Source organism: Halyomorpha halys, unplaced genomic scaffold (genome assembly GCF_000696795.3).
Source record: "Halyomorpha halys isolate HHAL.00 unplaced genomic scaffold, Hhal_1.1 Scaffold385.1, whole genome shotgun sequence".
Taxonomy (NCBI): Eukaryota; Metazoa; Arthropoda; class Insecta; order Hemiptera; family Pentatomidae; genus Halyomorpha; species Halyomorpha halys.
In genome coordinates this window covers 261,943-277,972 of record NW_027112337.1, presented here as the reverse complement: position 1 = coordinate 277,972, position 16,030 = coordinate 261,943, and the positions used below count along the sequence as shown (strand labels likewise).

Here is a 16,030-nt window from a genome sequence, read left to right as displayed (position 1 = left end):
TTTTGTCACTTTTAAAAAAAAAAAAAATTTTTAATAACTTTGAATTTACAAGAAGATTATTTTGTTTATTTAATAGTCCCATTGGGTAGTATATTTTAAATCTTATTTTGGTTATAACAAGAAGAATGTTATTTGTTTTATTTTGTATTCATTGATATGAATATTATTCATTGATTTATTTTATTTTGTATATATTTATTTTTTTTCTCTTAATTAATTTGTACTAATAAAATGTTATTTTATATATATAATTTTATCTGAGAATATTCTATTTTTAATCTCTTTCTTATTTTATTTTAATTTTGTTCTTTTGTTTAAGAAGGATTTTATTTTGTGATTAACTTGTATTTATAGGATCATTTTATGTACCTAATATTTCCAGAGGGCATACATTATCATTTCATTCTTATTATCTCATTAGCCTTTTCTTTTTTTTCTTCTTATTATATCTCTTTTTTGTTTTTTAAGAAGTTAACATGTTTAAAAATATTCTTTTCTTTTTTAGTTATCTGTTGTACTTGTTTTCACAAAACTCATATTGTACCCAGATATTGTACACCTCATAAACTAGAATCTTAGAGATGTGAAACATCATCTATATGTATTTTTTTCCTAATAAAAATATTACTAAAATAGGTGTAGTGTTTTTGTTTTGTTTTTCTGAAAAATGCAAAAAAGTAGTTTCTGAAAAGATTTTTCCGCAAAAATGATTGTATGAACCTAAAGTATTAATTACTGTAACAATAAAAACATTTTCTCATATTTGAGTTATTATTTCTTCTAAAGTGTCACATTGTGGAGCTCTCAATTTTAATTAATATTAACATTTTTCGCCACCCAAAGGACCATTCCTTGAGATTAAAACTCCTTACCGAGCTTTATGCATTAAAAACAATGCAATGGAAATGAAACTGACTAATCTCTAAGAGAATAACTACTTAAGGTATTAATCCTTAAGGTGATGAATCCTAAAGGTTTATGAGGGCATTCATCTGCAGTTAGTAGATCTTATCTTCAATATCAACAAGATACAGCTCCATATACACCAGGTAAAATTGTAGGGTTTCGAATATAGGTTGTTTTGTCAATGAACCAACAACTTGGCACAACATATAAAATCAGTATGTATATGCACATAAAACGTACATAAAAAATATATAAATACAAATAAATGGCATATTTATCATGTTCTCCAAGTAGCAGCAATGATGTACTTTTTATCATTATAAACTTAATAAAAGAAAAAAAAAATCAAAATAAAGAAAATGCTTCAAAAAGCAGGCAGTAGACTGAGTAAATGATGATAAAAATTAGTTTGGGACAACCCAAAGTGTGGTATATATCAGAGGTTTTGACAGGTGATGAATATGAGCTCTAGTGAAGAACTCCTTCAGCTGAATCAAATAAAGTCATACCCCATCTATCGGCAAGAATAGGTAATTTCCATAGAATCTATGACGTCACATTGTTTCCAGGTCTACCTGCCGGAGCAGTGAACTGTTGTCAACTTGAAAAGAGGCATAAATAGCTGAATTGCCAGCATAATTATCCCTTTTAGTGCTGAGCTTATTTTCACATATTTTGCATAAATTGCTAAAGGATTTTTGAAAAAAGCACCTTATTAATTAAGTATGCACAGAATCTTAATTATTTTCCTCAAATGTAGATGGATTTTCAAAATTCTTTCTGTTATGTGTAAGGGATATATCAAACTACCCAAATGAAACATATATTTTACTATAACTGTATTTATTTAATTAATAAAAAAAAATAAAACAAACAAAAATATAAGAAAGTTTTGATGAGCAAAGAAGTAAAAACAATTCAAAATATCCAATAGGCTTTTCATTATCGGCAGGTAAATGCTTTGGTCCCGGAATTTCGAAAAAGAATTATTTGTTTCGTTGGAAATATTTACATCAGAAGAAAGTTGCACAAATGTATCGGTATCAAGGTTGTCCAAAACAGTAGATTTATCTTCAGAATATTCACCACTTTTGGAACGAATACAACTTCTTCGAATTGTTAACATTCTAATTTAACCATCACTGTCACTATTTTCATCAAGAGAAACATTTTCACTCAAAAATTCACAAGTGTTTTCATCATCACTACTTGACGAATTTGACATTTTTCAGGTAGGAATAAAAAACTTTTACTTAAAAAAAATAGAAAAATCAATGTTAAATTCACAGCAAAATAATTTTAAATGGTTATTTATAAATGTTATTAACTTATTAAAAACATTATACATGCGCGAGCCAAGACATGTCCGTACAAGTCGATACATATAATCAAACTGCACAATAGTCAGTATTCCGATGCTCTGCAATTTATAAACATTAATAGAGAGTCGATCTATCAACGGTTCGTGCTCAAGGGTTTAACTGTCCAAGGAACCCACCTTCCTCCTAAATGCTACAGGGGATAACCACTGTAAGAGCCCACCTCTCACTTGACTGATACAGTGGATCATCATCATTAAAGGATTAACTTAATTAAATTCATCATCAACAGTAAGGCTTATAAATCTGTAGTTCCAGTACTTAAATTTGCATTTAGCTTACCAGATTTTTGGCTTGATTCAGAATTTGTTGAAACAATCTTCTTAGACAGGTTATGTTCATCATCAGAATCAATATCATAGTCCATAAAAGAGGGGCCAGCAACTTCTTCTTGTTCTTCATTAATATCCATAGGATTACATTCCTGACTTAAACTCAGTTTATCCATGTTAGTAATTAAAGAAGGTGATCTGAAATAAAAATTAAAATGTTTTGTTAATTTTCATATTAAAATAAGAATATATACCATTATTGATACCACAATTATTTATATTTGAAAAATTTCAAGGAATTCGCACTAATTTTCATTGACAAATTAACTACATTGCCTTAGCCAACTTAAGACATTAAATCAATTTTCAACATGTCCTAATTTAATTACTGTTAGTCTTTCAATATTTTGAAGGAATTCTTCTCCAGTAATTGCAAATGTATTCATAGATGCGTTTAACTACTTGTAGGAAGAACACGATTTCATCTCTCAAGAAGAGCTAGAGGATATGATATTGACAATGAAGCTTGGGAAGCCAGCAGTACAAGATGAAATAACCCCGAAAATATTAAAATATATGGGACAAAGAGGAAATGAAATGCTACTTCACCTCTTGAGCAAAATATACTCTAAAGTCCTGGAGAAAAATTTTAAATAAAAAGTGGAGCTACAACTTCTGGAAGAGTAATATGGATTCAGAAAAAAACAGGAGCACAAAAGAAGTAATCTTCACTTTGAGATAAATCAAGAAAATATTAATCGAAAAAGGCACGGAACTGAGTGTATGCTTTATGGACCTGATACAATCATCTGACTGATTTAAACAGGAGGACATCTATAAGGCCTTGACGGATAGAGGTATTAACAAAGGACTTACTCTGGCAATGAGTCAGTACAGAAAAATCTTAAATACAGCCAATTGTTATTCTAAAGAGTTCAGAACCCAACTCCAGATAAGAGAAGGGTGTAGCCAAAGCTCCCTTCTATTTATTCTGGTTCTGGATTCCACTATCACTTAGACCCAGGGATAGACTAGAAGTTGTCATATTGAATCAAGATATTTACATCAGTTAACTATTAAATGACCTTGGCTGATGATATAGTTCCACGCCAATAATGATAGACTGGAACTATAATGTTAGAATTCTTCAGGCAAAATCAGAAAAAAATATTATGGAGATAAATCATGATAAAATAAAGGCAATGAGAATCAACAGGACACCTTAGGAAGAAAAGAGCATAAAAGTGATAAAGAATAAACCCATTAGGGGTAGAAAGTTTTAAATATCTGGGTGCCTATTTAGATGAGAAAGGTATAATCGATTATTACATCAATATATCTAAACACAACCCCCTATTTATATAATTATGCAGTAAGAGCAGTGGAGACACGGATATTGATAGCCACATATATGCAGCTAGAGCCATGGAGACATGGATATCACTTCCTGAAAATAGGAGGCCAGAGTAGTTAAAGGGTTAAAAATATTTGAAGGGGGTTTTGAAGCAGCTAAATATTTTTGAGCTGAGCCAACTCATTGGAAGTAATACATTTTGATTTAAATCTTGGGTCCAAAAATGTAGTTTATACGTGACATATTTAGTTAGCCATATACTGAACATATAAATTTTTGTTCATCTGATTCTGACCATCAGTAAGTAATTATTCATAAAATAATTTTCACTAATCAAAGATATAAGGTAGAAATGTTTATTCAGAAGAGGTAAATATAGGCTGCTTCAAAGCCTCCAAAAATCCATACCAAATACTCGATAAAGGAACCAACATTTGTACCTCAATAATAATTTAACGGCATATCATAGCCTAATTTAAAAATTGAAAATACTGATATTTTTCTAAAACCTAATATGGCCTAACAAACATCGAGTATAGTTACATTTTGGATTTATATTTACATTACATATTTCAAATTACTTATAATGAACCCTAATAACCAATAAAACCATACCAAATACTCGATAAAGGTACCAATATTTGTACCTTAATAATAATTTAACAGCATATCATAGCCTAATTTAATATGGCCTAACAAATACCTAGCATTGTTACATTTTGGATTTATATTTACATTATATATTTCAAATTACTTATAATGAACTCTAATGTACCTATATCCTAAAGATTGAAGCTACTCCAGTAGTACATCTTAAGAAAATTATGTTCAAAAGCATAAGCAATTATAAAGATATGTTTGATGAAATTGGTATGATTTGGCTACCTTACAGCAAAGCAAATGTAACTACTCTATATCATAAAATATACTAGACAATTCTGAATACACAACTTTTTGCTATAATGATTTACTAGTCGCTATCTAATACATAATATAAATTTTACAATGTGATCAAAATAACTTTGGCAGAGTGAATTTGAGTTGCTGGCGAACTGGACTTAGCCTACAGAATGTATTTTAAAGACCTGTAGTGTAGGGTAAAAAAAAATTCTGAACAAAATATAAAATTAGTAGAGCCAAAGACAAATGGTGAACAACAATAACACACAAGTATTGTGCCATGCTACTCAAGCGAGTGAATATTAAAAATATAAAAGCGACATTACTAAATAAAATTAATGTAGCAATCAAATAAATTATTATTATTAAATTGAAATGGTTTCTTTTCATTTTTAAAGCATTACTACAAACAATTCTTGTAAATAAAACAGTATATATTAACAACAAAACAAATATTTTAACACATCACTCACTCTGGCAATATTTGTGACTCTATAAACAGTGACTCAGAATCCTGAGTCGTTGCAGAAGGTTTAGAACTAGCATCAGAAACCAGTTCATCATCGTCCACAATAGAAACAGAGTCTATAATGAGAAAAATAAAAACATTAATTTAAAATAAAAATCGATTTATCAATATCAATCTAAGCATTAATCGAATACTGATTTATTATTCTTGATTTCTAAAGACTCATTTCAAGCAATATAAATGAATAGTTGATCTAACCATTAACGCGAAATATTAAAATTTATGTATTACAAAGAAATAACCATTCAACTGTCCTACAGATTATTTAAGAACAATTGCTTCAGTGTGAAGTGTATTTAACAAGTCATTGAAAAAAAAGTTCTGAAACTTTGAATAAATTCAAATTTCTTGTTAAACCTGAACTGTTTACCAATAATCTCATAATAAAAATATGAACCAAACTTGATTAAGTTTAATCAAGTGCACCAGCAAAACAACCTATTTTATTTTAATTAACATGCCCTAGTAAACATGGTATGAAGTTATTATTGCAAAATGTGCATGTTGTGAATGGTTCTGAAGTTAGTAGTATAAGAAACTAAGCCTGCATGTCAAAAAGAAATAAATTTTTCCACAATTCAAACAAAAAAATAAGATTAGTAATCTTCATAGCCATAAAAGAGCAAATATTACAAAGATCTAATCAGACTTGTAAATGAAAGCAATAAACTTCACATCACAGTAATCTATAATGCTTTGATAACAAATACTCCTTTCTTAAAAAGGTTTGAATAGATTATCTAAACATACCATCTTCTTCAGGAGCAATGTTTGTGTCATTAGGTTCAAGACTATTATCCTCAGACATTTTTATTTTCCTTTCATTCAAATGTCTAAAAAAGAAATAAAAATAATTGTAATATATTAGTAAATATCTTCACAAATTACAAAATATAATAAATAAAACGTAACTAATACACTATGGTTTATTATTTCCAAATAATTATATATCCACAAAAATTGGAAAAATATTTAGATTGAATTTTGATATTATTTTTAAAGTTTTGATATAAATGAAAACTCTAATTTGCTGCCATTTTTTAAACAAATGGCAGATGTTAAGGTCTCAAGAGTGAAAAGCTGAGAAAAAAAATCTTTTCTTTTATTTTTTGATCCTAAGTATCTTGGAACATAAAATCTAAAAAAAATTTTTTGGGGGGGGAGGGAGGAATTAAAACTTTTTATTAAAAAAAAAAAATATTTTTGAAAATAATAAACCAAAACAATAACAAAAGTTGGGTGGGGGGGAATATATCAATTCTGAAATTTCAATTATTTATCAAAAAATCTCACCCAGGCTGAGAAAAAGATAAAATACCCGTCAAGATATTCAATTGTTTATGTGAACTGATTCAAAGAACTACACACTCCTTTAATCAATGAACTGAGTAAAAATGACCACAACACTCACTTGCCAAACTTGTTCCTCCAACTGCACAGGACACCAATCAAGTCCACACTTCTTGACTAAAAAACCTCAAACATGGACAGCAACAAACTCCAATAACATTAAGTATTATATATATATATTTTATAAATATATGTATATAAGGAAGGTTTTCTATAAAATCGTTGATTCTATCAAGGGAAGGGAGAAAAGCAATGAATTATGAACTAAATAACCAGTAAAATGAACTTGATGTTGCTGCAGTGACACAATTGGGTTGGAAGACTTGATAAATAGGTTTATTGACCTTCGGACTAAATATTGTCAGATTAATGGTCTCACTATCAATCCTCAGAAGGTAGCAGCTATCTGTGTCTTCACTAGTAAGAATTATCAGGCCACCCAATTTGAATGAGGTTCAAATTAAACTCTAAAGTGAAATCGAAACATTGTAGATAAAATTTGATAATATAAATATGGTAGAGCTAAGTCAATACTGGGCATAACAAGACATTTCCAGGAAATTACTAAAAATCTCTATTGATTAATGGACAGATGTATATTTTGATATTACTTTTATTTTCTAAGTTGAAATCAGTAACTATAATTCCAGCAAGTAAAGTACTGGCTTCCTAAGGTGAATAATAAATAGTAAATGTTAGATTGGCAAAGCAAATTTCCTTTTAACAATAACTAGTGGACTATGTCAGGAAGGGACCCATAAAAAATGGTTTGACAGATGATAAAAAATGAGTAACTTAACATTACTCTGGCAAAAATATTGGTCTTTACTATGAAATATTTAAAAAATAAATTAAAAATACCTGTGCACTGATGATTCATCAACCTTGAAGAGAAAGCTAAACCCCAACTGAAGGTGCTGTGGTAAAAGGTAATTTTTTTGTCCACGTATCATAAAACTTCCAGTAACAAGATATTCACCAGATGGAGCTGTTTTTGAGACTTGATTATGATATACCCACCATGCATTAAAAAGAATTTTTGAACTCCAAGCATTACTGAAAAACATAAGCCAAATATCAACATTTATTTACATTCACATAAGATAAGATAATATAAAATAATGTAAAAAAAAATTTTAATGTTTCTTGTTAACAATTAATCAACAGGTACAGATTTTAAATACTAATCAGAGCACCTGTAATATTGGAGTCAATCATAAGTAATACTGATTGTAATCTACACACATTAGATTACATGTAATCAAAAATAGATTGTATATTTGCCATTGATACAAATCAGTAGTCTTTTTTTTAACCTTGAAGACATTTTTCACATGATTTTAATCACATACTCAGTGATTTCCATCTTTTAAACAAGATAAAGATTACTGACTACAAGAGATCTTCATTGAAACAACTATAATTCTCTTTCTACCCACAGTAACACAATTTTGGTATTTCCTGCTTATGTTTGGACTTTGTATCCAAAATAAAAGAAAAATTACAATAAAATAAAAGCACAATTGACTTTACACAAAAACAAGAGGCAAAATCATCGCCTATTAGTGGTTTTGAAGAGTGGAAATTTCCATTCATATTCAAACTAAAGTTTGCACGAGTCATTGTAAAACCTGGGCATCAACTTTTTTTGTAAAAATTGACACAGTATAAGTGCGACTTTTTATCATCAATTTTATACATTTTTTACTATTTTCTCAAATATAGATCAAACAATTTTGATTAAACTTACATTGAAATGTATTTCTACTCGAAGAGAAGGTAACTGAAAGTTATGTAATGTGTGCACCACAACAGCTTTATATCAAAATCATGATAACTGAAGAGAATTGATATTTATTCATTTTTCTAGTCAATCAAGCGATTCTAGTTTATGTTAAAGGACAGAAATAAATAATTCTCATGACATTTCATAATCTTGCATCTTCTAATTTTTATGTTTTTATTTTCTCTTATTAAACTGAAATGTCTTATTTTATTGATAAATTTTTAATTTGATGCTAAAGTTATATGATTAGGTTGTAAATTTGACTCCAGTTGAGAATATTGGAGACTGTATATGCATGTTATCACTTTGAACACAAAATGATAGGCTGCTAACACCGAATCCATAGCTGTGACAGATGTTATAACAACATTGAGGTTATTTCAATATGCTAGCATAAAGTATTTTTATTATAATTTTTTTCCATTAAAAACCAATAAAGAAACAGAAATTAACCTGAAACAAACAGCCATCAGACCAGCTTCATCCAATGTTCGCGGAGGTACTGGTTTACCAGAAGGATTTTTTATTATTATACTACTAGCACCCTGCACATCTGCATGGACGTAGAGATCACCTGCCTTCATATATCTTTTAACAATAATTTCATTTTGTTTTTGATCACGTCCTCCAATAACTAACGAATTCAGAAATTAAAAAAAATGATAAATTAGAAATACAATAGATTTAAAAAATATATTAAGTGCATGTTAATACTACAATGTTAAGAATGACATTAACATTTTGAAAAATTAATAAATAATTGCTCAAAATGCTTATTTCATATAAAAAATTATACTTCATTCTCACAGAAGATATAGAAGAATAAAAAATAAATAATACATAAAAAGAGGAGAAAGAACAGATATATTCAGACTTGATAAATCAGTACTACAAACTGGAGTGAGACTGTGCTATGTTGAGAAGGTTTTTCTTTAGGTGCCATTTATTTTCAAATCCCTTCACTGATTTACAATTTGTTCAGTAAAAGTCATGTCATTAGTAAATAGAAAATTAGTAAATCATAGATATGACAAATATAATGAAACTATCCACAATTGACTCAAGCTGGTGAGAGATGAAACAGTATCTAGTTTTCAAATACCCAACGTCTTGATGATGCAGACCCTCCATCCACCCTTCCTCTGGGACAAAGAAGCAGTGACTCAGTAGCCTCATGGACTCACCCAAGGTCAAGCATATCGAATGTCTCTCTGCATATAGACGACGCCTGCTTACATTTTAGCAAATGAATAAGAGTCCTCTCACACTACACAGTTAATCACATACACTGATTAATAGCTATTTGAGAAAAAGGAAGAGGCATGCCTTATATAATTGGTGTTGATACCACAGAGTTTTCTCAGGTTTATTATAATTTCCACAAAGAACAGACCAACATGCCAGAATCGTTAGAGGATCTTTAATCTACTGCATCATTCCAAGTAGTAATCTTATAATAAATAATTTTCTAACCATAACATTGTCACTTAGACAAGCTAAGTAGGTCTAATAATTAATTGATATTAACCATAAACATGGTCAAGATCTGAATGTTTAAAAAGGGTGTCCCAAAATTAATGCAAGCTTTGAATTTTCCATCATTCATGCAGTTAAGTGTTGGCAACCCTGTTAAAAAAACCATATGATAGTCGATAGTTTAGGGTTAGTAAAAATGGACCGTTACACAATAGAACAACATGTTTTCATTATTGAACAATATTTCAAAAGTAAAGAAGTGGGGCAGCCATAATTCAAAAATTTCATACAAAATATAGTCAGAATAGTGATTTAACTTTGTCAACTGTAAAGAGAGTAATTTACAAATTCAGGCAGATTGAAATAATTGGTGAGGTTGAACACTGGTTATCCAAAACCAAGCAGTTCAAATGTCAATATTGAAGTAGTGTGTGTCACACAGACAAGGATTGAAAATTTCAAAAAGTTCTCTACAGTGTACACTCACTAGATATCAGTGTTTCCATGCCTACAAAGTTCCATTAACATATAACCTGGAGCCTAATGACCGCAGGGAAGAGAGTTCGTTAAAAGGATTATTGAACATCAACAAGTGGATGCCAATTTTTGAACAAAATCATTTTCAGTGATAAAGCATATTTTCACCTTGATGGTTTTCTTAATCATCAAAATTGTCGCACTAGGAGTTTAGAGAACCCTCATGTGATTGTCGAAAAACAAAAGCATCCTCAGTGTGTCACAATTATATGTGTATGAATAAGTGGATTTTGGACTGAAGGCAACATTCGACCATACTTTTTCAAAAATGAAGCTGGTCAAGCAGTGAATATTAATTGTGCTCGATATAGCAATATGGTAAGATAGTTCTTTCTACGTAAATAGGAATAAATATATTGATTTGGACATTTAGTTCCAACAAGACGGTTCCACATACCATACAGCCTGTGAAACAATTCAATTACTGCATGAGGTATTGCCTGGCCGTAAACTCTCTTGTTACAGTGATAAGAAATGGCTGCCTAAATCATGTGATTTAACACCATTGAATTTCTTTTTAAAGGGTTATTTGAAGTCAAACATCTATACATTCAAGCTCACAAGCACACGTGCATTGAAGGAGGAAATTCAACAATGTATTCAACAATGGGATCCCTCCCAAACTGGTGCGCTTAATAAGAATCACAATTGATGAGATGAAATGCTCAGTTCGGATTCAGGGAGACCTCTCACCGGAATTTGAGTCCAGGAGGGGGGTGAGGCAGAACGATGGCCTCACATGTCTATTGTTTAATCTGGCCCTCAAAAAGGTAATTAGGGATTCCGGAATACAAACCTCTGGAACAATCATTGACAGGCTGTTACAGGTGCTGGGATTTGCCGATGACTTGGACCTGGTGGTGAGATCCTTTCAGGCGCTGATGGATGCATTTCTAAGGCTAGCTGAAGCAGCAGAAGCAATGGGCATGACGATTAACCAGGCAAAAACTAAATACATCCTGGCTACGAGCTGGACCTGGTATAGTGGCTGCTGTTGGCGGGAAGGTGAAGATGGGTCCATTTACGTTTGAATGTGTTGGCCAGTTCACCTATTTAGGCTCAGTAGACAGCAGCAATAACAGGATCACTCCAGAAACAAGCCAGCGTCTTATGAAGGCTAACAGATGCTATTTTGGACTCAGGAAGCACTTGAGGAGTCGAGCTGTCACTTGCCGCACCAAATGTCAGCTCTAAAAGACACTAATCCGGCCAGTCCTCACTTACGAATCGGAAGCCTGGACCTTGACAAGTGCTGAAGAAAAGGAAATCTTGATCTTCAAAAGAAAAATTCTGCGCCAAATATTTGGCTGTGTCAAGGTTGGGGATAATTGGAGGAGGCGAACCAACAGGGAGGTCTACGAGCTGTTCGGTGTGAAGCGGGATATAAGGCTGGGGAGGCTGCGCTGGACTGGCCATGTCGTCAGGATGTCAGCGGTTGAGATCCCAAGCAGGTTGCTGGACGGTAGGCTGCATCGGACCAGAGGAAGAGGCAGGGCAAGGCTGAGATGGGTGGATGCCGTCATCAGGGATTCCAGAGAACTTCTGAGCATCCGCAACTGGAGAGCAGCCGCACAAGACCGAGCTACATGGTGAAGGCTCATTGAGGAGGCCAAGGTCCAAACTGGGCTGTAGTGTCACGGATAGATAGATAGATTCAACAATGTATAATTCAGCCACATTTATGCAAAACGGTAATAGAAAAGTTTGACAAAACAGTGCGAATTTGCCAGCAAAGCCTAAGCACATTTACCTCACGTGTTAAAACCTTATCATCTGTACTTTACAATTCAAGAAAAAAAATGCATTTTTTATGCAGTTCAAATCTTGCATTAATTTTGGGACACCCTTTCTTTCCTCATTTAATTACAACAAATTCAATTAAATGTATAAACTATTATTCAAGATTAATGTTAATTTTTTCAAAGCATATTACTCTATTTTTCTTCCTCACATTACACAGATCATAATTGAATGCATTATTATTTTATCAAAAAATATCTCTCTCATTCCTCATAAGTAAAAACAAAATTAATTTTCAGTTGAATTAAAACTACATGAACCATGCAATTTCTTTATTTACCAACATATCCAAATGAAGTTAGAGTATAATGTAAGAGCCACATTTCAGCTTTCTATTTCAGGGCAGAATAAAATTAAATGATTGAGAGTAGTCAAGGTAATTTCTTTGTTGGCACAATTCTTTTTGTTATCTCTTTTTCTACTTCAGCGATACCAAATATTCTGTCCATAGCACAATCACCCACCATTTGTTTTGAACCAAGAACTCCACTGGTTAATTTCTAATCCTTTTTTGGGGGGGGGGGGTTTTAATGAAAGATGATGATTTCTAAAATTTAAAAAAACTTTTTGTATTTTACAATAAATAAATTAAGACATGGAAGAATACTCTTCATTTTAACTAACTAGTACTAGTTTTTCAACTAATTAAAATATCAATATATGTATGTATAGTTGACCGTAAAAATTGATATATAGGGAGATGGTCAGGGTTGCGGTCAAAAGAGAAATAAAAATAGTTTACAACTGTTTGTTTTCCAACGTTTCGGCCCACTTTGTAGGGCTTCATTAGGGCTGTCCAAATAAATAAGTTGAACAGACAGCTATATACACTCTATATATGTATGTATAATTAAATTAAAATATCAGTCTTTAATAATTTGATAAGAGAAATTTTAGAAACATACAACATGAAACTAAAACAAGAATTCCACAGTAAATTCCTGTAAATAATGATCAGTCTTTCAATCCCACCAGTTTTTTTTATTTTTTACGAATAGATCTATAAGGGCTAAAATTAAAGCTCACAAAATGTACCTCTAAGTAGTTTATAATAACTTTTCCAAAGAATAGTCATTTTCATGATATTTCTAAATAAATTCGCAAAATGATTTTTACTCGTTTTTTGGGGGGAGGAAAAAAAAAAAAGGTTTTGGAAAAACTGTATCTTGGGGATTATTGAACATACTAAACTCTATTATGGCTCAAATTAAAGCTCTTTAAATGTTCGATTAATTAGTTTATAGTGATATTTCAACTAACTATAACACTTAAGGAATTATTGGCAATAAACTTAGAAATATATGTTTGTCCATAGGAAAGAGTGTCCACTGAAGAGAAGTGACCATAAGGAGAGGTTTCATTCTAAAGATAAATAAAATATTTTTAAAAATGGTTTGCTACTTACTCAGGTAGTTTTCTGAGCTAATAAACCAATAAAATTTCTCAAACCAAAATATTTTTCTAGTTTTTGAAATGGTGACCTGTGTTTTGATAGTTTTCAAAGTTTCACGTGCCTTATTTTCTGCTGACTTTAAGGCTTTTTTCTGTGATTCCAATGTTTTTTTCTCTTTTAATGCTGCATGTTTCTTATCATCATAATACCTTTAACAAATCATTCAAACACATTTTATATTTACTTAATTCACTTAATACTTAAAGGTCTAAATATTAAGAATCATTGCCTTTCTGGAACATCACTATCAGGGAAAAAATTCACGAACTATTTGAGTCATAGACAAACACAATTAGTCAAATTTAAATCACTTTTTTTATATAAATAAAAAAAGTAATAATAGTAATAATTTTTCTAATTTAATTTAATTATTTAATTTAATTTTTCTCCCACTTTTCATTTGAAATATAAAATATTTTCCATTTCATTCTTCATTTTAAAAATCCCACATTAAACAACTTTTTATACACTCGAGAAATTCAATTACTAACTTCTCCAAAGACCTACAAGATTTTGGTAGGAAGGAAATTATCAAATTCTATAATGTTCTTTAGATTGTAATTTTTATATTTTCAACATTATGAAAAATTACCTGTAATACAATTTTTTTAAACTAATTTAAAAAAAGTAAACAATTATGTTTAGACCAAGTAAACAATTATGACACAAATAGCTTCCTAAATAAACAATACCTCTTCAGAGTCTCAGAATCCGAAAAACCTTCATCTTTATACACAAATTTACCAACAAAAATATACTTCCAACTTTTGAAATATTTGAGATGAAATAATGGAATCCAACATAATAAAGATAAAATTTATTCAATGCTAATTCATCTAAATGTTACTATATTGTGTAAATATTTAAAAATTCATTATACTTATCATACAATTAAAAATAATGGCATTACATTGGTATTTTATTATAATTACAGTGAAGTCTCAGTTATATGAATATGAGGGGGCACCAAAAATTCTTCTTATAAGTGAATATTTCGTGTAAGTGAATACGCAATAGATATGTATTATGGATGTATATTTTTGAGAATTTTTTTCTCGTACTTAGTAGGTACATATACGTATGTTGTATGCAGTTGAAAGAAAAACAATTATTTATTGTATAAAAATTTAATTTATCTTAAATCCGAATTTTTTAATTTTTGACAAAAAAATTGTGTTATATTTGTTTCATGTTGTTTTTGGCTAAATAAATCATTCTTTCGCATTCTGTTAAGGTGTTAGATTCCTTCTCGCTAATTTCTTTCGCATATATAAAATGTTTTACAACTTCAAATGCTTCAAGAGCTTTTGTAAAAGATGGAAGAGGCAAAGGATCTTCGTCATCTGAATCGGAATCGTCCAAGCTTCCTCCGGTTGGGGTTGGGGCAATTTCTGCGATTATGGCTTCATCGCTTTGAGGCAAGCAGACTTCCAGATTGTTGTCGTACTCTACGAAATTTTCGAATGTAATGTCGGAAGAACATTCGACCACTCTGGAGGGTTGTTGAAAACTTCAACTTCTTCGGTGGTTACTTCCTGTCCCTAATCTTCTAAGCGATCCTGCTTTACGGAACCACTTGATAGTAGCAGGCTAAACAGCATTCCAAGCTACTGAACTACATAGCCTGAAAAAGCGTAGGAAAAAATATGTTGATTGCACATATGTACATAGTTTCCATATTATGTTTAAAGCTTATCTGAAGAACATCGTTGTTTTTTGCTTTTTTTCCTGCTTCTAGGAATGATATTATGTGTTGCAAAAAGTGTTTTCGGTAGTAAGCCTTCATTGTAGCAATTATGCTGAGGTCAAGCGGCTGAAGGTGACTTGTACAATTTGCTGGAAAAAATTTAACACAAACATTTTTTAATTTGATTTCTGGCGGGTGGGCGGCACAGCGCTCCATTAAAAGAAGAATTTTACTAATCTGGATTATCTCTCTAGGAAGTCTGGTGAGTCAATTTTTTATAATTTTTTGAGGTTTATAATTACTTCCTTTTATACAATAAAAGTCACCTCATGATTTCACATGGGAAAATCATGTCCTCCATTTTTTCATCTTCACTTCTCTGTGGTACAGCTATCATTCTACCTTTCATACTATCTCTTTGGACCTTATCTCATGTCCAGTGTGCTGTTATTGTTACCTCCCTGTTTTTTATTTATAAAAAGAAATAAAAAACAGGGAGGTAACAATAACAGCACACTGGACATGAGATAAGGTCCAAAGAGATAGTATGAAATGTAGAATGATAGCTGTGCCACAGAGAAGTGAAGATGAAAAAATGGAG

At 30.9% G+C, this 16,030-nt stretch overlaps 1 protein-coding gene across 2 annotated transcripts in view; it reads right to left on the bottom strand.

Annotated features, from left to right (window-relative positions):
- The window catches only part of Clbn (Nuclear export mediator factor NEMF homolog Clbn), an 85,449-nt gene that overhangs the window by 25,443 nt on the left and 43,976 nt on the right, over positions 1 to 16,030 (bottom strand). For both annotated transcript variants that reach the window (XM_014422670.3, XM_067050253.1), the window contains 6 exons: positions 13,695 to 13,891; positions 8,930 to 9,110; positions 7,552 to 7,746; positions 6,091 to 6,173; positions 5,285 to 5,396; positions 2,568 to 2,755 (listed from right to left, as the gene is read on the bottom strand). In XM_014422670.3, the coding sequence (XP_014278156.1) occupies positions 2,568 to 2,755; positions 5,285 to 5,396; positions 6,091 to 6,173; positions 7,552 to 7,746; positions 8,930 to 9,110; positions 13,695 to 13,891 (956 nt within the window). The remainder of the gene's footprint in view (positions 1 to 2,567; positions 2,756 to 5,284; positions 5,397 to 6,090; positions 6,174 to 7,551; positions 7,747 to 8,929; positions 9,111 to 13,694; positions 13,892 to 16,030) is intronic.